Below are 23,538 nucleotides of genomic sequence, written 5' to 3'. Positions count from 1 at the left end.
AATAATAGTTCACCGCTATACCCATATTTTTCTTGGTTGAAGTAAGGATATAATAAAGCGCCTAGCTACTTCCTAGCAGTTTAACTTGGTGCATGATGCATAATTTATTGGTCAAGCACATTCATGGTTTAATTGTACATAATAGTTTGCAATGAAGATGCAACAGATATATTTAGGCTGAATATAAACACGGGGTACCAGATTCCATTGAAGTTAGTCTTTAACCTCACCTGGCCTGTGCTTCGTCCAGACTTTGGTCCGTAATGGTCATAATTTGTTGTAAAATGTCTCCAATGTCCTGTTTTCTTCCATCGCCCTCGGTTCCCCCGGTTCCCTCCTGCATGTGCTGGGGCAGGCCGGGGTGCCCTGCCATCCCCACGCCCGCATGAGAGTGCATCAACCGCGGCTGCTCGTCCATTCTCCTCCCGGTCGATTCGAGTTGAATGTGTGTATATGTGTGCTGCACCACCGCTTCGTCTCAAAGACAACAACCAAAACCTGAAAAAAGCACAGAAAATGTTCGCCTAGGTCTCGACCAGTCTCACTCGTTTATTCTGTCTTCACCGTGGCCGAAGTGGAAGAATAAAAACACGAATATTTTCTCTTTTCTCTCCTTCTCTTCCAGCTGGAGCTCGATGTAAAATCTGAGCTGATTTTTTAAACTGTCTTGACCCCCTCTAGCCAGGCGAAGGGGGAGTTTAACCACAGCAACACTTCAGCTCTCAGAAGGTGTATTTCTGTCTCCCCTGACTCTTTCGGTGAGTCGTTCTCCGGTGAAATGCAGTGTAAGTCGGTGTCTTGTGGGTCTAGAGTCCCTTCAGCAGCAGCAGCTTCTCCCCACCCGCTCCATCCTCCAGCTTTTGTTAGCAGCAGCTAACGGCACATTAGCAACGACTGCGAAGCGCAAGACCCGCCCATGGAGTTTCTGATTGGACCGTTGCTGAGTTAGGCCCTCCTCACAGGTGATACCGGTGCTTCAACAGGGGCTACGAAGCGCAAACCCCGCCCACGCTTTAAGTGATTGGTGCTAACGGAATATTAGCAACGACTGCTATACAAAATTCAGAAGACTTTGTAAGTTGTCACTGCATGAACTTTTTAATTTAATTTTTTTTATTTAGTTTTTTGTTTGGTTTTGTCATCAACACTATTTTCTCTCCTATTCTGTCCACCATATTTTATTTATTTACTTATTACTATGGCTTCTGCCAAAACAATTTTTTAAGTCTAGTAAGTAAGTCTAGTAAGTCAGATCTGATTCTGATTTAACGAGATATAAGCTCGGTTTTTTCTTATGGGACAGTTAACTCTGCCATCAGGTGCCTACATATTAGCTGTTTTGTTCTTTGGAGATCGATATCTTATTTACCCAAGTTTGGAGTCGGATTTTATCTTTAATGTCTACAAATAAGAGGAATAGTAAAATACAATTTTGATGTTTGTTTGTGAAATGCATGCATCCACATGCAAAAAAATACCACCTATAAAATTTCATAGGGCATAGAGTAAGACAACAAAATTGCCACTAATGCAGCTACCACATGTAATCATACTTCCATCTTGTTGAAAGATCTGATGAAGAATAGAACATATGTAATCATATATATCCTGAATTGCTTTACACCATATCTTATTTTAGAAGCATGAATTTCACATTGTTTTATCAATTTTTCACATTATTACATTGTTTTAAAAATGTTTTCTTTGAGTAACAACCAATGTAGGCCTTTTGAAGCCAGTGCCAAAACCTACATCCCCAGTGACAGAAGTCTGAAGAATACAGACTTAAATCTGAGGCAGCAATGTCTGAGTGACTGATGTTTGAGTGACATTAATATGAAATCTGAGTTAAAATGGCTCAAATTCTGTGGATAAATGACCATGTTCATAGGTGCTGTAAGCAGAGCGACACTTCTGTGGTGGCAACTAGTGCTGATGGATCGAAGCTGAACTCAAAATAAATAATGGTGTCTGACAAGTGAGGTCTGTTACAGTTTCCCCTCTGACCAGGGGAAGCCCTCCATTTTCTCTCAAAGACTCCATTTCATTTTCCAACTCTGTGCCAAGAAGTAGATTTATTCCACAAGAGTCCTATCAAAACAATCAAGTTTATCCTTTGTTCATTTACATTCATTTAAGAATGTGCTTACTTCAGGATTAAGGACAGAAGGACCCAGGGTACTTTAAATGGAAAATTAAAAAAGTGAAACTTTGGACATACACAGCTGGAGTCAAGATGCTGCCTTTACAAATCTCTGAATCAGTAAACAGTAAGAATTGAATTACCTTACAAAAGTCAGCTAAATCTTTTTTGCAAAGCCCTGTGCACATGAACAAGACAAACACTCCTTTTTAAAAGACAGATACAGGTGAAAAAACATTTGCATACATCCCAAGTGGAAGCACCTTAATGCTAAATGAGTAAAGAAGCATAGCCTTGAAAAGTAAAAATGTGAATTAAAGGGTCCATATCATGGAAAAACAATTTTTTCTAACTTTTTTTTTTTTAATAAAACAGTTTGATGTAGTTTGTAAACACTGTTATAGTTGTAAAACATACCACTCACTCCCCAGTCTGTGCATATCCATACATGGAAACTAATATACAAGAACAGCCCAACTGTTTTTTTGTGAGAAAGAGAGTTTGAAAAACACTGTTGTACTGTCAAGTATGTAATATTGTTTTTTATGTTAAAAAATAAACACAAACGTTACAATATGACTTTGCATTTCTTGTATTTTATGTATTCTTAGACATAACATACAAGAACAAATGTGTGAGAGGGGCCCTTTTAAAGAGCTTTACCTAACAAAAAAAAAACTCCCAGGCTGATGAAAAGACAAAACAGCCAATATTATTAATGTGTCAATTTCAACTAACAGCTAATCCAGTAATTCCTAAAAGGGGAAGATATATAAACAGTGAATATATGTAATTAGCCATCAGCAATAAAACACACAACAAAAACAAAAGCAAACAAAAGAAGGTAAATAAAGGAATAAATATATGTAAGCAGCTATCAGCATTGCATTTCAAACAATATTTATACTATAACAATATACAGAATAGGCCACAGTCTTATTAGTGAAAAACAGAAAAAGAGGAGGCCGCCCTTATATTTCGGCCAACTTCTGTTTAATTCCTGACATCAAACCTTATGTTCAAGCTCAGAGTCTATCTCCAGACACTACAATTCCGCAAGCCCATTTCCATAAATTCTGCTACATGGCGCGTGAGATCGTTGTTTTATTCTGGCACACAATACAGCGGCTTGGCTTTTTTTCTCTTTTTTTTTCCAGGTATGTCAGAGAGCCATGCTTGGCTGGCTTTGGCTGGGTCGTCCTAATGTAAGCCGGTGACCCATGGTGCGCAACCAAGCAGCAGGGCCTGAGTGTGTGTGGCCAGGCTGAAAAGTGCCCTTCAGGCCCAGAGACTCCTCCACTCCGCTGCTCCTGCCGTAGGGGGCTACAGGAGGGGGAAGGGGAGGGCAGGCACACACACACACACACACACACACACAAGCGTACACACACACATTCAAGTCAGCCTACATGATTGAAATATGCCTATTTTGTTGAGCTGAGTAGCTTGGCCTTTGATGCAATTGTGGTCTTTAGCACAGTGTTAAAAAGTGCTGCAGTGAAATTACTTGATTTAAATGAATATAGTACTGCACAACAGTCAGAAACCAGTTAAAATGGCCATTAAGTACAATTTAATCATTTTTCAGTGTCAGGAAAAAATGCAGAAAACATATATTTAACAGAAAATTACACAGAAGCCTCAACAACTAAACACAATATCTAACGTTTCAGGATTTAGTGTTTCCACCCTTTGCCTTTATAAAGAGTTTCCATGTTTTTTGAGAGACTTGCTTTCAACTTTCTAAAAGAAATCTGGAGTATTTTTCCACACCACCAAAAGTTCGGTCTTGGTAATTATCCATGTAATCCCAACTTATTCAGTTATCTTGAGGTACGGGCAGCTTTTTTGTTCTTCTTTTTGTCTATTTCCTTCTTGACAGCTACGCATCCTTCTAAATAGCATTGAGTTAGAAGGATGGACAGACATACCTGTGGATTTTTCAGATCTGAAGCAAGAGTGGAGCTTGATTTTCTGCTGTCTCTCAAGCTGCTGTTTATCTGTTGGTGACCGTTTTGCCGGTCAATCAAGTCTTGCACGGTTGTTAGGAGTCCCATTTTCTCTGTATCTTTTATATATATATATTTTTTGAAAACTCCAGTTCTTCACTTTTTTCTTTCACTTTCCTCTTCCCTATGCAAGTCAATTATCTTATATCTAATCTATTTATCATCATAACAATAAATATTGTCATATTGCCCAGCCTGACTTAATGGCCATTTTGGCAGGGAATTAAATAAAGGGTGGTATTGTACATCATTTCCACATGAACATTTATTACAGCAACACATATTTGTCTTTCTTTTTACTCACTTTTGTCAATAATTGATGTAGTATATTTCATCAATGGAAAGGATGTATACATTTGAAGTAAATTCAATGCTGCACTTTTTTCTGTATTCATTCAAACTGACTTCTATTGTAAATGTGTTTGTAGACAGTGAGTTTGCTGTTCTTTTTTGTGCAGGGAAACAAGTCAAATTTTTTTCTGTGGTAATGGACTGTGTGCTACAAATGCAGCAGATATAGAATAGGTAAAAAAAATGCTACAGTATTCATTTAATAATGATCATTTTGTTTTCAATGTAGTTACTGAAAAATTCTCAGATGTGGACATACAAATGAAGCTTAAAGGGTTAAAGACCATAGAGTTGGACTATAGTCTAGTTTTAGACTTGGGCAGATGGATGAACATCTTTTGAAAGGAAAGGAGGTTCCAATTTTTACCCATATCTACCCATAGGCTTATTCCAACAAGTGTCAGTTGTCATAAACTGACATTGAAATTGATAAAAGCAGCTTTTATGACAACTGACACTTGTTGGAATAAGCCTTTATACATGTTTATGTAGGTTTATGTCAGTTAAAGAGTCTCAGCTTCATGTTAAAATCATTTCACACATTTGTGGTTAAATGTGGACTGGTTAAATGGGCTCCAAGTTGCAAGAGGAATAAGATCTCTTTAATTCCTTATTCAATATTATTATGTGGACAAATAAGGGTATGACTAGCTGTTTTCCAGTGTTGTGTGTTTGTTGTTAATGTATTGATGTATTTTTGAAACTTCTGTGTACTTTTGATAACTGAGCGGGTCAGTGCAAGATACATTTCTCTGAAAACAGACAATAAAGAATTATCTTGAACAAAAGTGATTCTAGACTTTTGACCGGAGGTGTATCTGTAGTCATGTCCTGGAGCAGACTGTCCTGCCACTGTGGTAGTGCAATGTGTGTCTGTACCTGGCAGTATGTAGCAGCAGTGTGTTTGCTGAAAAGCCACAGCTTTGTGGGACCGGCTGTGCCATCTGCTAAGTGTTGGTCTAATGAGAATACCTGAGGGAGCAGCAGACATCCACACACTGGCCAAACATCTGCCCAGTCCAGCTCCAGCCAACATACAGTCACTCAGCTGAAGAGCCACACACGCAACCACACACTCTTCAACGTTCATCACAAATGATCTAAGACAGAGATAGTACTGTGATATAGATTAACCCTGTAAATGGCCGGGAGCTGCTGGCAGACCAAGGCTTCCATTCCTCTCTTCTATTACTTAGGAATACTCTTTCCATGTAATTACTTAAGCCCCTGTCAACATGGTTTCAAATGTTTAACATTTTGTTTTAATAGTAAAGATACGACACTACGGCATTTATCAGCGTTATATTCAATAATTTGCAGAGCAAATATACACTGATCAGGCATAACATTATGACCACCTCCTTGTTTCTATGCTCATTATCCATTTTATCAGCTCCACTTACTATAAAGGTGCACTTTGTAGTTCTACAATTACAGACTGTAGTCCATCTGTTTCTCTGTATACTTTTTTTTTTATTAGCCCCCTTTTACCCTGTTCTTCAGTGGTCAGGACCCCCATGGACCCTCACAGAGCAGGTACTATTTGGGTGGTGGATCATTCTCAGCACTACAGTAACACTGATGTGGTGGAGGTGTGTTAGTGTGTGTTGTGCTGGTCTGAGTGGATCAGACACAGCAGTAGGAGACAGCATCAGCAGAATATCCTACACTCTGTGTGCATGCAGGTGTGGGCAAACTTGAACGTCTGTGTGGAATTTGCAAAGCTTTGGACTCTCGATTCCTGAATGACTGGAAAGCAATTCTTTTTGGGATCAACTCCCAGCCCTAATTCTTGCATTGTACAGTATTTTTTATATTGTTTTCATTCTTTCGTTCATTGTTGTTCTGTCACTACAGAATGCATGCACTATGCAAATACATCATATTTGCACCTTGCCACACACCACTAACAACAAAAGCGAAAAAATCTAAGGTGAAAACCAACACAAGAGCCACATTTACAGCAAATCACCAATTGTCTGCCTTTTTTGGAATTTCCACAGCAACAGCATTACAGTATTGTAATGCAGCTAATAAGGAGTGATGCAGCCAAACCCTTGTATATTAATAGATGTAGCGTTTATATCAGGCATGTGTGGCAAACAGAGGCAGAGATTTAGCCTCGCTTTCTTTTTTGTCACCTGCTGCTGTAGAAGCATGCACAAAAAGTATACAGCTATTGGCTAGCATACTGGATAACACTATTGCCCACACAATAGGGTTTCATTCCCTGCCTTCACAAAGTTTGTGAACAGAAAAACTGCTGTTCCTATCTCTCAGTGATAGTAGCATCTGCCAAATATGCAAAGTACTCAAATACTAAAAAATGTTGATTGTAGATCTACTTGACAGTAGTAGGTACAATTCCAAAAAGTTGGGACAGTAGGTAAAATGTAAATAAAAACAGAAAGCAATGATTTGTAAATCCACTTTGATCTGTATTTAAATGGAAACAGTATAACTTCATTGTTTCTTGTAAATATATTCTTATTTTTAAAAGTTGCAACAGGGTACTTCAACACTAGAAATTTGTGAAATGTTCATCATAAACAGGTGATGCAATCATGCTTGGACAAAAAGGGAAATATCCAGTAAAGGCCTAGTTCTTTATATACAAGAATGGATCAAGGCTTGTTGCTTTGCAAATTTATTTATTTATTTTTTTAAATATATGCCCCATTTGAATTGTTGCCAACAAGACATTTAAAAAAATTGAGACAGGGCAACAAAAGACTGTTAAAGTTGTGTAATGGTAAAAAAAACACCTGGTGGAACGTCTCAAAACTAATTGGCAATAGGTCAGTAACATGACTGGGTATAAAAAGAGCATCTCAGAGAGGCTTATAGAATTAAAGATTGGGAGGGGTTTAGCACAGCACAGGCAAACAAGAATAGTAAAGAACTTGGGGATTTCATCATCTACGGTACATAATATCATTAAAAGATCAGAGAATCCAAAGAAATCTCTGTGTGCAAGAGACAAGGGCAAAAACCAATATCAGTGGACTGTGATCTTTGGGCCCTTGGACAGCACTGCACTAAAAACAGACATGATTCTGTAGTAGAAATCACTACGTGGGCCCAGGAACACTTCTGAAAACCACTGTATGTGAATACAGTTCGTCTCTGCATCCACAAATGCAAGTTAAAACTCTACCATGCAAAGAAGAAACCATATATAAATGATTCAAAATGTGAAATTCTTTTTTGAAATCACGAACGCCTCATACTCCAAGCTAAAGAGGAGGGGAACCATTTCAGCAAGACAATGCCAAACCACATTCTGCACATATTACAACAGCATGGCTCTGCAGTAAAAGAGTTCATATACTAAACTGGTCTGCCTTTGAAAACTTTTGGTGCGTTATGAAATAAGAAATACGACAAAGAAGACTCCAAACTGTTGAGCAGCTGAAATTCTACATCAAGCAATCAACTTAGAAAAGTACAGCAACTGTTCTCCTCAGTTCCCTAATACTTACAGAGTGTTGTTAAAAGAAGAGGTGATGCAACACAGTGGCAAACATGCCCCTCTCACAACCTTTTTGAAACATGGGCAAGTATTTAAAAAAAATGTGGTCTTTGTATTATTTTTAATTAAATATAGAGTTTAAACGATTTGCATGTCTTTGCATTCTGTTTTTATTTACATTTTGCACAGTGTCCCTACTTTTTTGCAAACGGGGTTGTGCACATATACATATATAGTGGAGATGTGGAACAACTGAAGTTTGAGGGGAGTAACATGCCTAAAACCCCTTCTCCATCCAGTCTAATGCCCTATTAATTCATGTCCTTACCTTCCACTTCCCATGACGAAGTTCTTGCAATCTCCACCACCATCCCATCTTAATCCCCACCACCCCATCTCCTCCCTGTTCCTCAGTCCTATGAGAAATACAAGGTGGGTCTGGCCTTTTAGTTACAGACAGAAGCCATTCACAGCTCCACCTTAAGTTCTCAAAGTTCTCTCCCCTCCCTCACTAAGTCTTCCCTCATACTATCACCACGTATTGAAGGCACGGTCCAAACTTGCAATCTGAGGTTTTTAAAAGGAAAAGTGGTATCAGTGCATCCCTGTAATTACTTATAGTTACTTACAATTATTCATTTCATTTGAAACATGATATGTATTACCAGCAGGTAAAAATTCAACACTTAAACATTTATTACATTTGTAAAATGTTTAGGTACATTTTAAATTTGTAACATTCCAAAAGTGCTGTAACTTGTAGCTGTGAGTATCCACAATAAGTCGTACAGGAAGATTACTCACTTTATGTAGCACTGCTTGATTTGTTGAATTTTGGATTGGTGACCTCTGTCCACTGCAGGCTATTTGGTCATTTGAGTATTTAATAAGCCCTGATATTGCCATCTTGATGTTATTATTGTATTATAGTGTATTATTGTGATAATTATTAAAAGTAACAATGGTTATTTCGGATAGGCCTGTCAAATGCAACACCAGTGTGTAGGAAGACACTGCCTCCGTCTAGCAGCTTCCCTATAGATCAGCATTCAGTCAGCGACATGGAAGCGAATCTTACCTCTTGCTAAAGTGTTACCGTAATGATCAAAAAACAGTTAGTTCCGACAACACAATTGTATTTTGAGTGCTGTACCTGTGGCTACATGAACATACAGAAATGTTTGTTACTCCGATTGAAGGTTCTGAATTAATAGTTTATCTGTACCCAAACCAGCAGTCCAGTTGTTTGGCAACAACTAAATTGCTGGTAGTAAGATTCACCTCTATGTTGCTGTCTGAATGAAAATATATATATATATATATATATATATATATATATATATATATATTTTCATTCAGACAGCAACATAGAGGTGAATCTTACTTATATATAAATGTGATGCCAATACCCATGATGTACACAAAGATTCTGATAGTGAAAGTGATGAATTTAAATATTGGTGGTTTTCTATGTTCTATGTTCCAATGTAAATGTTTATATGTAAACACATACATATGCTGCAAAATCAGCTCATTTTGAATTCATTGTTTTTGTATTCACACTGAAGTCATAAGGAGTGTTCAGCCTGGTCTTTTTTTGCCTTTTGAATTAGGCAGTCAATTATAACAGAGCTTTTTAAATACACCAGTCTTAAAGGTGCAGCAACAAAAACAGCCTGTTACATTCTAGGGAATAAAGAGAAGCTGACTTTTTTTGCTAAAAATCCACACAAACTTTATAAGTGGACCTCAGTGAAAAAAATAAAATATAGGAAACACGTAGCACGTGGGCCCCAAGGATTATTAAGCTGAATTGTAAGTTTGCCCTGTGGAATTATATCAGCATGTTTTTTCACCATACCTGTATCATTTCACTCACCTCTGGGTACTAAGTAACATCAATAGTGGCATTACTCTAAGCTGCAGGAAAATACTTTCTTAGTGGAACAAATTGCCAGTATTTAAAACGTGTATTTGAAGCAATCACTATGGGTTCTTCTCTTTCTGCCTTGCAGTTTCTGTTGCATAAAATGAACAGAACACTCAATGTTCTGATGACACTCCTTGATGCTCCTTTCCATGTTCTATTGTTATCTAGATTTAAATAAAAAGATTGAAAGCATTAATTTCACATGCATGATGTATTAATAAAATGCAATTTCTCTTATGTATGAATTCTCAGTACATATATGATTAATTCAACTAAGGTTTTTAAGCTGTAAATATTTTTTTAACATCAAGGGATCATAATTTTTGTTATTTTAGTATTGCAAAAACAGCAAAACAGTGACAGCGCCTATTGACATATTGCGGGAGATAGAATTGAAAAGTTGTGCAGCTGCGTATAAACAGAGAGGTGAATTAATGCCAAATCGTATATCACATTTCTCATCTATGAAAAAGCTTACTGTAATCACTTAAAACCTCACTCTCTGTGGTGTGTGAGTGTGTGTGCACGCTAATGCACTGTGTGTGTATGTGTGTCTGTTGTAGTCCTGTGTGAGTGAATGTGAGCTGACAGTAGTGCAGGCAGTAGTGGATCAGTTGATTTTCTGCTGCGGCAGACAGAAACCCCTCATTCTGAAGAAGAAGCTCCACACACACAGCCTTTTGCTTCAGGCATGTTCCTAGAATCAATGTGAACTACAGCTCTAAGTTAAGTTTTTTTTGTCTGTTTTTTTTTTGAACAACTATAATTACTAGAAGTAGGTAGTTACTAGGCTGGTCACAATTATTACATAATTGCCTAATAGCATTAATTTAATCTGACCACAGTTGTTTTCAACAGTTGTTGGCCTTCACATGTGCTTACACTGCAACAAATAGAAGGACAACAGAAGAAATACCTGTAAACAAATGAAACCATAAACCACATTTATTGGGATGTCATATTTCCTCCCAACAACAAAAATTTTAACTATAGAGGGCAATAGCAAGTAATGTTCGTATTTGAGCTCGAACTGTGTTTGTCGTCAGTTGGGAGCTATTAACTTTTGCTAGCAAAGAAGCAACTAATCAGCTAATATAATCATTATTTTATTTTGCTTTTCTAAGTGAAAATAGGTTTACACATTAAATATGACCATGACTTAATTTTTTTCTGATTTAGTGCAAAATCTTCTATGTATTTGCTGAATTTATTTATTACTTTTGCACAGGCAACATTTCAGGTTTTATTTTTTCCCCATATATTAAATTCAGCAAGTAAACAGAAATTCTGCATTAAAATGTGCAGAGGTGTGCTCTGTAGAGGATGTTTACTTATTTTCACCTATTTTCAAATCAACAAAACATGCAATATGACTAGGGGCACCCAAATTTTTCCATAACCTAAACCTACCCCTGTTCTTACAATCTAATCTAAAAACTAATCTAATAAATCTAATAACATAAAAAAGCTCTTGTCCTTTCAGTAAACGTACTGAAATATGTTTTTTGTCCTTTAAAGTCTGGGCATCTATTGGCCTGAATATATAGAAAAACGAACACATATATGCACATATCAAAACACAGTGTTTTTAATTAGCACTGAAAATGTACTTTTCTCCACAGTGCTGAAAGCTGAGTGCTAATTTTCAGCTGAATATTTTGACTTGTTCATTAACACATTCCCATAGTGCACGGGTGGCAACGAGTGGGGCTCTTTTCTGCTTAGTTTGTGCACACATATACACACAGATACACAAACACTATTGTTAATACTACTATTGTTTTGTTAAAATGTACAAATTAAAGTGACCATTTTCTTAATACAATCTAATTATTTAAAAACAAAAATAAATACTAGAAAAATGTATATAAATACATGTTAGAAACTGCACATCCATACACCAGCTATTTGGTCCATAGCGTGACCCTGTCAATAATGCTGGTAAGCCAAGAATTGTAAAAGACTGGAAAAAGTGGAAAACAAAGGAAAGCAGAGGACAGAGAGAGAAAATAAAGAGACAGAGAGAGGGGGGGACTCTACTTATATTTATGTTAACTGCTTTGCCAAACATTTATTATTCATACGTATAAATCAGGATATGGAAAGAAATATAGAGAGAATAATGGTGCCACAGAGAGTTCTTTGAACGATGACATAGAAGAACCACTATTTGTTCCCTAAAGATGTGTGAATGTGTTTTAAAACCTCTACACAATTTAAAGGTCCTGTACAAATATAAAGCTCCTTTAAAAAGTTCTTCACAGTCACACATAAAACTAATCTGTAAGCTCTGTATGAGAATGTGTAGTTGAAATTTGGACCCTTGTATAGACCCCTGACCTGCGTTCACATTAGCAGGCGTCAGAGCGACAGGCCACCAATCATTTCTTATGGTAGTAGGTGATCTGTAGCTAACATGTAGCAACAAGCAACAAGCGTCATAGCAACAGGGTACCAAATGACATATATTGTTGAGATTTTCTCAACTTTTTGCAAATTAAGTATGATGCAATAAAGCGACAATGCAAATAACTGGCTCCAACAAATTCCTCAGCTCAATCATAGACAGGGGGTCCGAGGTGCCTCCGCTCTTTGAAATTTTTTTATATTTCCAATAGAATCACATAAAAAATGTTAATTTAAACTTGTAAACCTATATAAAATCCATGCAGCCAGTGTTGGTTCTAAAACTTGGAAACTGATTTAACCTGACAAAAAATATTCATGTTCAGGTTCATGTGAACCTGTTGAAAATGAAATCATTGGTGGTAATAAATACATTCTGATGAAACATATTTTGTCTACTCATATAGCTATAACAGAAATACACTGCTTTCTTTCTTGAGTAAATTAGACAAAGGCGATTACTTGCAATAATCTACACAAAACAATGTAATTAATTGCAATTCAGTATTTTAATCGATCAAGAGTTATCAGCAGCGTCCCGTCAGCAGCCCTGCCATAAGGCCGCAGGTTTGGCTATCGCCAGTGAGCTCATGCGTCTCGGACTCATTCAGGTGGTTCTGGTCCACTGTGTGTGGAGCGTGTTTGTTCTGTCCTTCTGTAATCACAGTCCAGCCGCGCTCCGCCAGCCTCCTGTCACATCAATCACTCGCTTGTTTATTTGCAAGCCTCATTATGTTAGCTTGGCATCTGCCCTCCCTCTCCTTCTCTCTCTCCACTACCCCCCCCCATCCGTCCTCTTCTTCTCCCTTGGCCCGCACCAGGCCCACAGCAGGAAAACAACATTCAGCAGATCCTGCTCATTCAAAAAGGCCACAGCACTTTGGTGTTTACTCTGATCCAACACAACTGATTTGACTTCATAATTAACCCTCCTAGATCCCCTATGGTGAATACTTTACTTGAAACATTTTGTTTAATTATTTCTCTCGTATCTCATTAAAACAAGAAATGCTGTGGAAATTGTATGTGCAGCAATGATGGACCATGAGTCTTAGAGCTAGGCCTTCAGTTTGGGCCAAAAAATAAGAAATAAAAAACACCTCTACACATGAACACTTCTTTAGTTGCTCTATGGACATTTGAAGATAATTCCTATGTTTTATTTTAAGCTTGTGACAGACTGTAAGATATGTTTTCCACTTCTAACGACTGACTAAAACCCACTGGTCAGGCTACTGCTACTACTGAGTTAAAAACTCCAGCAGCACTGCTGTCTCTGCTTTACTTGTACCAGCACAACACACACTAACACACCTACACCATGTCATTGACACTGTAATGCTGAGAATGATCCACCACCTAAATAATACCTGCTCTGTGGTGGTCCTGACCATTGAAGAACAGGGTTAAAGAGGGCTAACAAAGTATGCAGACAAACAAATGGACTGCAGTCTGTACTTGTTGATCTATAAAGTGCACCTATATGGTGCCGATGAAATGGACAATGAGTGCAGATACAAAGCAGGGTATACTTAATGAAGTGGCCAGTCGGAGTATAGTAACTTTACAAGACAAAGGCAAAAACATTCTTTACTTCTAAAGTAAGTTAATGTAAAAAATTTTTATTCATTTCTATTGGTTCATTATCATGAAAGTTTCACACAATATAAAGCTCATCTTCTGCATTCAAATGATAGATAAAAATAAATATGGAGAAACATTTTTTTTGGACGGCGACAATACAATAGAAAATGGCAGTAAAGAACATTCTTATGACCTTCTGTGTTTGTTGTAAGATCCTTCACACATTTTTGTGAATCTGGCTCCTGGTCTTCTTCTGGATGGCTGTAGGATCTAACGTGACTGTTGTGCCACTAAGAAAGCCATGTTGCTTCAGCAGTGCAGAAGCACGTCTCCCTTATTCCCATCCCACTGTTCAAATTAATCACACCAGCCGTGAAAAAGACAGAAGTCTTCTGAAAGGCCCTTCCCTGGATAAGAATAGCTTCTAAAAGAAAAATTCTAATGTGCTTCTTCTTCCCCACCCACATGTGCTGCACATTTCTGTGTTTTCTTTGCTCTAACACACTCCTAAAGGGGTTGATAATTATCTGGTGTGTTAAATCAGGTGTGTTAAAGCAGGGAAGGCACAAAAATATGAAATGTGTGGGGTCCCCAGTGCTGGATCTGAGAGTCACTGTTCTGCTGCAGCTAGACTAGGGCAGCATGACAGATTTTTCAGCAAGAAAAACACAAGGATTTAAACAAAGATATTTACAGACATTTCCAGGCTTTTAAACCTTAGAGGTCAGAGTTACTATTGGTGATAACAAAAGCATGCTGTAGTTTTACATTAATTATTTCTCAATGATAGATCATTGAAAAAGTGGACAAATAAATTATTTGAATTTTAGATAAAGTTATTATTGTGTATACAGTAGTGGAGAACAGGGCCATTGGAACCATGGGGGCGAGCAGGCATGTAGCCCACCACTTTTCAGAGTACTGGGTCAACGGTTTTAATATTTTTCTGTTTAAATATTGCTAAACTAAGGGCTCTTTCACACTAACCTTATTTGGTGTGGACCTATCAAACTTCTTTAGTTCAGTCTGTTTTGACATGTGAACACTACATGCATATTCAGGTCTACACCAAAGAACTTACCCATCCATCAAAAATCCAAAATTACTGTTGCTCCCGAGTGGCGCAACCGTCTAAGCGTTGGCCCTATCATCAGGAGATCGCGAGTTCGATCCCTGGTGATGCTACAGCCATCCGTAGCCGGGAGTCCGAGAGAGCACAATTGGCCTCGCTCTTTCTGGATGGGTAGGATGGCCCCTCCTTCTCCCCCTATCACTCAGCGCGATGCTAGTCAGCGCAGACGTCTGTTAGCTGACGTAACAGATCTGGCGGTTGGCGCTTTCCTCCGAGCGCGTTCGGCTGTCCGGTGACGTTGCGTGAGCGGCAGTTCACAGGTCTCGGAGGAAGCCTGTGTTAGCCTTCACCCTCCTAGCGTTGATAGCATCGTGTGATTGGGGGAGTCCTAACTAGCGGGTGGAATTGGAGACGACTAAATTGGGGAGAAAAATCGGGGTAGAAATTAAAAAAAATAAATAAATTCACTGTTAGTGGGAATGCATCTTTATGATAGTCCAGTGCATATCAGTGCTGTATTGTCTGCATGATCTGTCTGTTTTAACATTTCACTCTTTACAAACACCTTCATTCCTGAAGCACAAGCTGCTGTTAACAATGCAATAAAAAATAACAAAGAGATGCTTTTGATTTTTGATTATTGGCCAAGTATAATTGACCTGACTGGTTACATTCAAATTGACCAAACTAATTTTTTTGTTCCGCTTCTGGAGGTGTTGTGCCACCAACTATTAGAGCTAGGTCTTCAGTTCAGGCCATAAAAGTCAAAACTCTCTCTTGATAATGCCTCTATAATAAGGCTAATTTCTGCTAGCACCTTTAGTGGATTTCCTTTGAGCTAACATACTACTATTATGCACATGAACACTTTTTCAGCCATTTTATGGACATTTGAAGTTTATAGAAGACAATATGACAATTTGAAGCTTGTGACAGACAGTAGTATATATTTTGCTTTGTATTTTTTACAGAGACTATTTCAATAAAGAGCCCAGCCAACTGAAGCCCATTGGTGAGGCTACTGCTCGTTTTCACATCAGTCACGTTGACGTTTCTAGGCCTGCCAGAAGGCCTAAAGTAACACTTGTGTTTTCTCATAAAAATTTTCCCACCCATTGTAGATCAAAACTTGATTTAAAACTTGACTTGGTTAATTCCACTTCTAGAAAACTAATACTGCTCTAGAAATTTCACCTCTATGATTTGCATTTGATTGTGTACACAGTCAGGTTTTGTAGAGAGATAAACATTTCTGCAGTTGTTGATGTCAAAACAAATGTAAAAAAGTCAGAAGTGCAGAATCAAGTTTGTTGATACAGAATGCAAAATCTTAACTGTAAAATTATGTAATTATGGATCTACATTTAAATAGTAAAGTAGAACAACAAAAATAACTCTCGACTTCTAAGGGTTAAAAGCAGCAATGCATCACCTCACTATAAATGCTTCCTGAAATACAACCTGGCTGTGATCCACTGACCCTGTTATGACCTCTTAAACTCATGAAAGAGACCTTTTTAGCTGCATACACATCACATGGGTACAGATGAAATGGTGAGACAGTTCTTATCTGAATAGCACACTGTAAACATTGAAAAACACAACCTGAATGAAATGTAACACTATCTACATTCATGCACATAGCGCCCTGCCTTTATGTACTAACTGTCTCTCTTGTACTTCTACTCCTGTCCATTTCGTGAGTCTTACTCACATACATTATAGGTCACCTACATAGGTGTACAATTATAGACTGTAGCCCATCTGTTGCTGCGCAACTTATTAGCCACCCTCCAAAATATTTATAATTGATCAGTTTCTGACCATAGAATACAGCTTATATTTTTACAGTGCTCCCTCCTTGATTTCCTCTATTTTTGCATATTTGTCACACTAAATGGTTTCTACACACAAAATGTAAAATGTAACAAGGAAACACAAAACACAGATTGAAATGAATGAAAAATAATATAACAATTCATATAAAAGTAATTTATTGAAAAAAACACATTCTGTGACTAACTGACTGTGCCACCTTTAGTAGCAACAACTGAAACCAAATGCTTCCTATAGCCAGAAATGAGCTTTTCACATTGATTCTGGCCCACTCTTCTTTGTAGAAATAATTACTTTATTTCAGCTGCATTGGAGGGCTTTTGAGCATGTACTGCCTATTTACGTTCCTGACATAGGATCACAATGGGGTTCAAGTCAGGACTAGACCACTGCAAAACCTAAATTTTGTTTCTTTTGCGCCATTCAGAAGTGGACTTGCACTTTAACTTCAAATTGTTGTCTTGCTGTTGAATTCAATTGCACTTGATCTTCAGGTTACAGATGACCAGTCATTCTCCTGAAGGATTTTCTGGTAGAGAGCAGAATTGATGGTTTCTTCAACTATGAGTCAAGCAGAGCCTGAAGCAGCAAAGCATCCCCACACTATCACACTACCACCACCATGTCTGACTCTTAATTTGATGTGTTTCTAGTGGAAGGCTGGGTTAGCTTCACCAGATGTAACAGGACCTTTGCCTTCTACTGCTCCTTCACTGAACATTATTCTAAAAGGCTTAAGGGTCATTAAGGTGTCTTCCCCTTGGTCAGCAGTGGTTTTCGCCTTGCAACTCTTCAAAGGATACCATCTGCTAGGTTGAAAGTGGTCCGCCACCCAAAAATATCCAATCATAAAATGGCCTAGTGTTCAGAAACTGACTATTAATGAATGGCTAGAAGATAGATGAATGGCTAGAAGAACCTTCTCTAACTGTGCACCAGCAAGGTAGAGCTACGAAGTAGTTGTTTCTAATAGTGACCAGTGAGATAATTAACTCTTGGTTGGCAATGATCAAAGAAACCCCATTATATGTTGAATGATCAGGGAAGTGGTACAACCACTTAGATGGTCTGTGCACTACAGCTTGTTGACCTTCACATGTCTCTTACAGAAACACTATTCACGCACAGTAATGGATGAGCAGATGTCTGCAAACCTTCAGACATGTAGTGTATTTTCTTATAATCTGAATTTGATGATATGTTTTGTGCAGTCTGATTTTGTACATTTTTGCCATGTCTTCGTACTTTTCAAACAACATCCTAAAAAACAAGTGCAGACTTGAACTTATTAGCTGTAGATGCTTGAATGGTCTACACAGCCTGCACAAAAGCACTAAGTGGGGATTTAAAAAGCATCTGAACCAAAAACAATTTTGTGATAAATGCCCCTCTGGAGCATGAAGAGTACAGAGAGAACGATTCTCTGTTTATCTTGGCTGGTCATGGCTGATATGGAGAGACTGAGAAAACTACTCATTTTCCTCCAGCCTGCAACTGGCAACGGACGCTTTGATGAAATATTCAGTGTGTTTATGATATGGTGCTGAGCTCAGTCGTAATCAACAGAGCCAAGAGGACGACCCTTACAACTGTTGTATCTTTAAAAGCAGCAACCATTATGGGTGTAAATCACTGACCTCCCAATAATTTGATTCAACTGTGATTCTTTAGAAGATGTCTCAGACTTGATCATGGTTTGATTAGAACTGATTACTAGAACAGAGACCATAAGAAATATACAAAGTTTTGTTGGGTTTTTAAAATTGCTGAGAATTTAATTTCAGCAAAAACTGTATTATATTATAATGTTATAATCCATTGTAATCAATTATAACATTTATGATAAAAATATTATATTAAAAAACTATGCACTTGAATCAGCTTTTTCTGATAGACATATTGATGAAGCAGTATGTTTTACATAATTTACAATAAATTGCAATTAAACATCGTATTTTGTGTAATTAATCTCAATTAATCACAATTTGACATGAAGATTTTTCCATTTAAATAACTGTGCATTTTGTTCTAGCTAAATGTGTTTGTTTTTGGATTCTGTGTAGTCAATAACTGACATGGCTGTTGCCATAACGAGTTTAGACAGTAACAGTTATTGGTCCAAGTAACACATGACAACTAACGCACAGAGCAGTGTTACATAGTGCTTATTTATCAAGCTATTTGACTTCAAATGTAAATCATTCCCTATCTTTGCTCTCATTTGCAGTTAAAGCAGATGTTCCTGAGAAAGTGACAACCTGACAGCAACACAGCTTAGCGAATTATTTACTGTTTTTTTCTAAAGACAACATAAGATACTCTTCCTTATGAGGAATAGAAGCACTACTGCATCAATACTAAAGGCTGCAGAATGAAAACTAGAGTCATATGGATGACTTCAGTTTTTAGACCGATGGAAGTGTTTGCTTGGTATGTAGCAGAAATGCTGTTAGCAGGAATAGTATCGACAAACTACCACTATGCTTCCTTATACTATTACAAACACTAAATACATTATACCATTCTATATTATACTATTTCTACTTGTTAAAATAATTTGGTTATGTTGATAATGCCTGACAAAAAAGTATTTAACCCATCAAAGATACATACAGTCAGGTAAAGAAGTAAGTGCACCCTATGAAGCTTTTTTTGACATCTGTGGGCATATCAGTATTTGATCATCAGTTAAACAATATGAATAGATAAATGTTACACAATAGAACAAAAAAAAAACAAAACAAAAACAATTTTACTCTGCATTCATGTATTTAAAAACAAATGAACTGAGATGTCTTTTTTCTACTGAAAATGTAAGGACACTCCTGGCTTCAGTAACTTGGTACTGCCCCTTTTGACAAAAATAACTGTATGTAGGTGTTTCCTATAACTGTCTACCAGTGACAGGAAACACCTACACACAGTTGTCTCTGTTAAAAGGACAACTTTTTGCCCACTCCTTCAGGCAGAATTATTTCAACTGTGCAAGTTTTGAGGGGCTTCTTGCATGTACAGCCCATTTTAAATCCCCCCACATCATTTCAATGGGATTCAGCTATGGGCTTTGACTAGGCTTCCTCCTTGTTCTAATGATAGATGCATGCACTTTGACATCCACAATGGCAAAAGCTACTTACAGATCCTGTAATGAAATTTGGGGGTTCTTAAAGACTTTTCTAGCATTTTAAGGACATGTTGGCAGTGGTTTTAAATATTCTATACTTGTAGATGATATTCTTGACAGTTGGAAGGATTGATTTCTAATATTTGGAAAATACTTCTTATATATAAAATACTTCATAGGCATCTACAACCTTCTTTCTGAAGGTCTCAGAGAGCTCTTTTCATCTAGGCATGATGATACCCCTAACTCCAATAACAAAGAGCAAACCAGACGCAATAACTGAGGTTTAAATAAAATAGGTTTCTCCAAGACATTCACTAATGATGTTCTAAACAATTAGCATTTGAAGAAGTGATTTATAGGGGTGCACTTATTTTTTCCACATAAGGAAATTTCAATTATAAAAAGGATGACAAAAATGTTAATTTTAGGTTTTACTTGTTGAATTATATCACCTCACCTATCAACATGAAAGTGTATACTGGATATCTGTATGTCCAAATATGCTGAAAAAGTCTAAACTTTTCATACAGTGCACTTACCTCTTCATATGACTATAAGGAAAAACAAAATTGTACATTCAGTTGTTTATCATACTCTTCCAGGAGAAAACAAGCAACTTCTGCAAAGTCTGAAGTTCTTCATCTATCATGAAGGCTTTCCATATGGAAAACACAATATCAATGTTTACCCTGGTTCTTCGCCTGATGTTGGTCTCTTACTTTCCTTGTTTTTTTTTTTTACATGGCCTTTACTTGCTAGTCACTCCCCATCATTATTGTTTGTAAAGAGCAGCGATTATCCTTCAAAATAATAACATATAGCAACATGCAACTCAACTGTCAGCAGTGATTAACCGCGGCTATATTAGGTAGGCCATAAATGTAAAATCTTGGAAAAAATAAAGAAAAACCCATCTCAAAGATAATTCTAATGTCTGCTAATATCTCTATTGGATTCTAGTCATTTATTCATGCTAAGCTAACAGTGATTCGCATGAACACTTTCTGAAGAGGCTGAAGTTAGCATCCTACACTAATTTCCATCCCACCTTAAACAGTGCAGCAGTTACATTCCTGCACTTTCAGGCACCAAAGTGTAACTGCTGCAGTGTTTAAAGTAGGACAGACAATTTGCAAAAAGGCAGTGCATGATTAACAGACATTTGAAGTATATAAAAGACATTCTATGTTTTACATGAAGATTGTGGCAGACATGTTGACATATAGTTTACCTTGTAGCAGTTTCACAGTGACTCTTTCAGTAGAGAGGTGTAATACAGAGCTGCCACCACTGTTTCATATTTCTAACAAGTCATTAATTAGACTGCCATTCGTATTCAAAGTCAGTGTCGTATCTAGATCACTCAGAAGGCCTAGAGTGATGTTTTTTCTCATGAAATTGGTCCCACCCATTGGAAATCAAAACATGATTGGTTGATTCCTCTGTCACTTCGTAATTATGCTGATAGTTAAGCATTAGAACATCTCTTCTTGAAGTTGTTCCTAGAAATCATTAGGCCTGCTCTAAGGAGTTCCTCTAAAGAAACTTAAAGATAATGACAAATCACTTTTAAACATAGCATTTTGTTTTTTTTTTGGTCATAAACATTGCTTATTGCACCTTTAACATGTTAACCTCGACAGCCCTAGTCTTACATTCTTTGGCCCGACATTTGCTTTTGTTTGTGCATGTAAAAAAACAATAAACAGAGTCTGAAAAACATATTAGGGGGGGTGAGTTGACTCAGCACTTTATCCCCATGGTGACCCACTGACTCTGAAGGGATGTTTGAGGGAGGAATTGCGTAACGCCTTGTTTTAATGCCTGTCCGATATATACGGTGTCCAGTCCACGATGGGCGAGAGTAATCAAGCACCAATCCATTAGGCTAGATGTTTTCTGAAGAGAGATGTGTCATTGTGAAGTGGCCGCGCTGGCTCGCTTTCAAGGTTTAACCTTTTAGGGGGGACTGATTGTTGTGAGAAGGTTAAACACCACATTAACATGCATTAAAATATTAAATTATGGTTCCATTTAGTATATGAGAGAAAAACAACAACATAAAAAAAGGCTTTTAAAGTTATGAAGGCGATTGATGAGGAAGGCGGGGCAGAGGAGGAAATTGGTCACTTCTCAGGGTGATGTAGAGGGGGTAAATGAAAATGGCTTTGAAACGGCTATGCTGGGTGTAGAGTTGGCTCATGGGAAAAGTGGGAGGGGTCTGCTAATGCAGGGTTAATGAACTGATAGAGAAGGCCAAGGCTTTACAATTATGCCAACCTCACTCAGAAGTGTGGAATGAAAGAATTAGTGAGTGAGTGAAGGTACAAAGTGAATGAGTGAAATTCCCCTTGGACCGTGATGCGGAATTTTAGATGTCTAAAGCTCGCGCAGATTGCTGAAAATTTGTTTTTGTGGTGTTTCACCTAAAAGGAGGTTCAAAGGGAGCGAATGAGGTGAAAAGAAAGAGACTCCAAGGGAATAAACTGAAAAAGGATAAAGGTTATTCACTCCCCTAAAAAAACAACTTACTCCACCTTCTTTGTAAACTGGCCTGTGTAAAGACACAGGAGAAACATTACTGCTCAGCATCACTTTTCCATTTACACAGAATCAAAATAAATTGTTGTAGCTTGCTGTTTTTTTTTTCTTTTTTTGAGCTTGCTACAGTATTAGCTGATAAATGATGTTGAGCTGTGAAAACAGTGCATGGTGGAGAGAATACACAGCAGAAGTATTCCTCAGAGAGAGAAGCTCTATTGATTTAGACGTGCTGCGGTATATGAGGCGGTTGACGGTTTTGTGCTATTGACAGGAAGAGAGCTCTAAATGTCTGGCCTTATAACTCTCTTACTAATACACAGCCACAATCTTTTTCGCAGAATAAAAGCAATTAGCCCTGTGCGATTAAGGGGGTAAAAATGCATCAATTAATTAATCAGAAGGTGGTGATTCGACTGTGTCAGATTAGGAAGCTTTGAATCAATTACACACACACATTTTCTAAGGCACTTATCCTACTGGGTCACAGGGAGTGCTGGAGCCTGTCCTAGCAGTCACTGGGTGGAAGGCATTAAACACCTGGGACACACAGATATATACATTCACACACACTCACTCACAGGGCAATTTAGCGTCTCCAGGCGGCCTAACTACATGTCTTTGCATTCAGTGAACTGCATTCACTGTATTTAAAAAAAAATTCTGCCAAATTGTGCCAAAAGTGGAGATATTGATTAAACTATGGTGAAATTCAAGATTTCAGGATGCATTAAATAATTTTCATGGTGAAACTTCTAATGCCTTAAATTGTTTTCTAAATCAAAATGAAATGATGAAATGTGAAATTTCATGATTCACTGAATCATTATCAAGAGAATTGTACACAAATTGAGTTGCTGTTAAGAGGTTAAATTTCATGATGCACTGAATCAATTTCTAAAGAATCAAATACACTTACCCCTTGGTGATATCTTAGATTTCATGTTGCACTGAGTAATTTCCTAAGGAATGCTAATGAATCTAACTGATGTGAAAAGTGAGGTTTCAGGATGCACTGCATCATTTCCTAAATAACTGAATCAAATTAAGGTGAAATTTGAGATTCC

At 37.5% G+C, this 23,538-nt stretch overlaps 1 protein-coding gene across 4 annotated transcripts in view; it reads right to left on the bottom strand.

Annotated features, from left to right (window-relative positions):
* pbx1b (pre-B-cell leukemia homeobox 1b) overlaps positions 1–878 on the bottom strand; it is a 95,672-nt gene extending 94,794 nt beyond the window's left edge. For all 4 annotated transcript variants that reach the window (XM_036571443.1, XM_036571445.1, XM_036571444.1 and 1 more), the window contains exon 1: positions 231–878. In XM_036571443.1, coding sequence (XP_036427336.1) covers positions 231–418 — 188 coding nt within the window. In that variant the 5' untranslated portion in view covers positions 419–878. The remainder of the gene's footprint in view (positions 1–230) is intronic.
* Positions 879–23,538: the final 22,660 nt, after the last annotated feature.

The sequence above is a fragment of the Colossoma macropomum genome, unplaced genomic scaffold (genome assembly GCF_904425465.1).
Source record: "Colossoma macropomum unplaced genomic scaffold, Colossoma_macropomum, whole genome shotgun sequence".
In the NCBI taxonomy this organism is placed as follows: Eukaryota; Metazoa; Chordata; class Actinopteri; order Characiformes; family Serrasalmidae; genus Colossoma; species Colossoma macropomum.
Note: the sequence above shows the minus strand (reverse complement) of the source record. Positions and strands in the feature narration are given on the sequence as shown.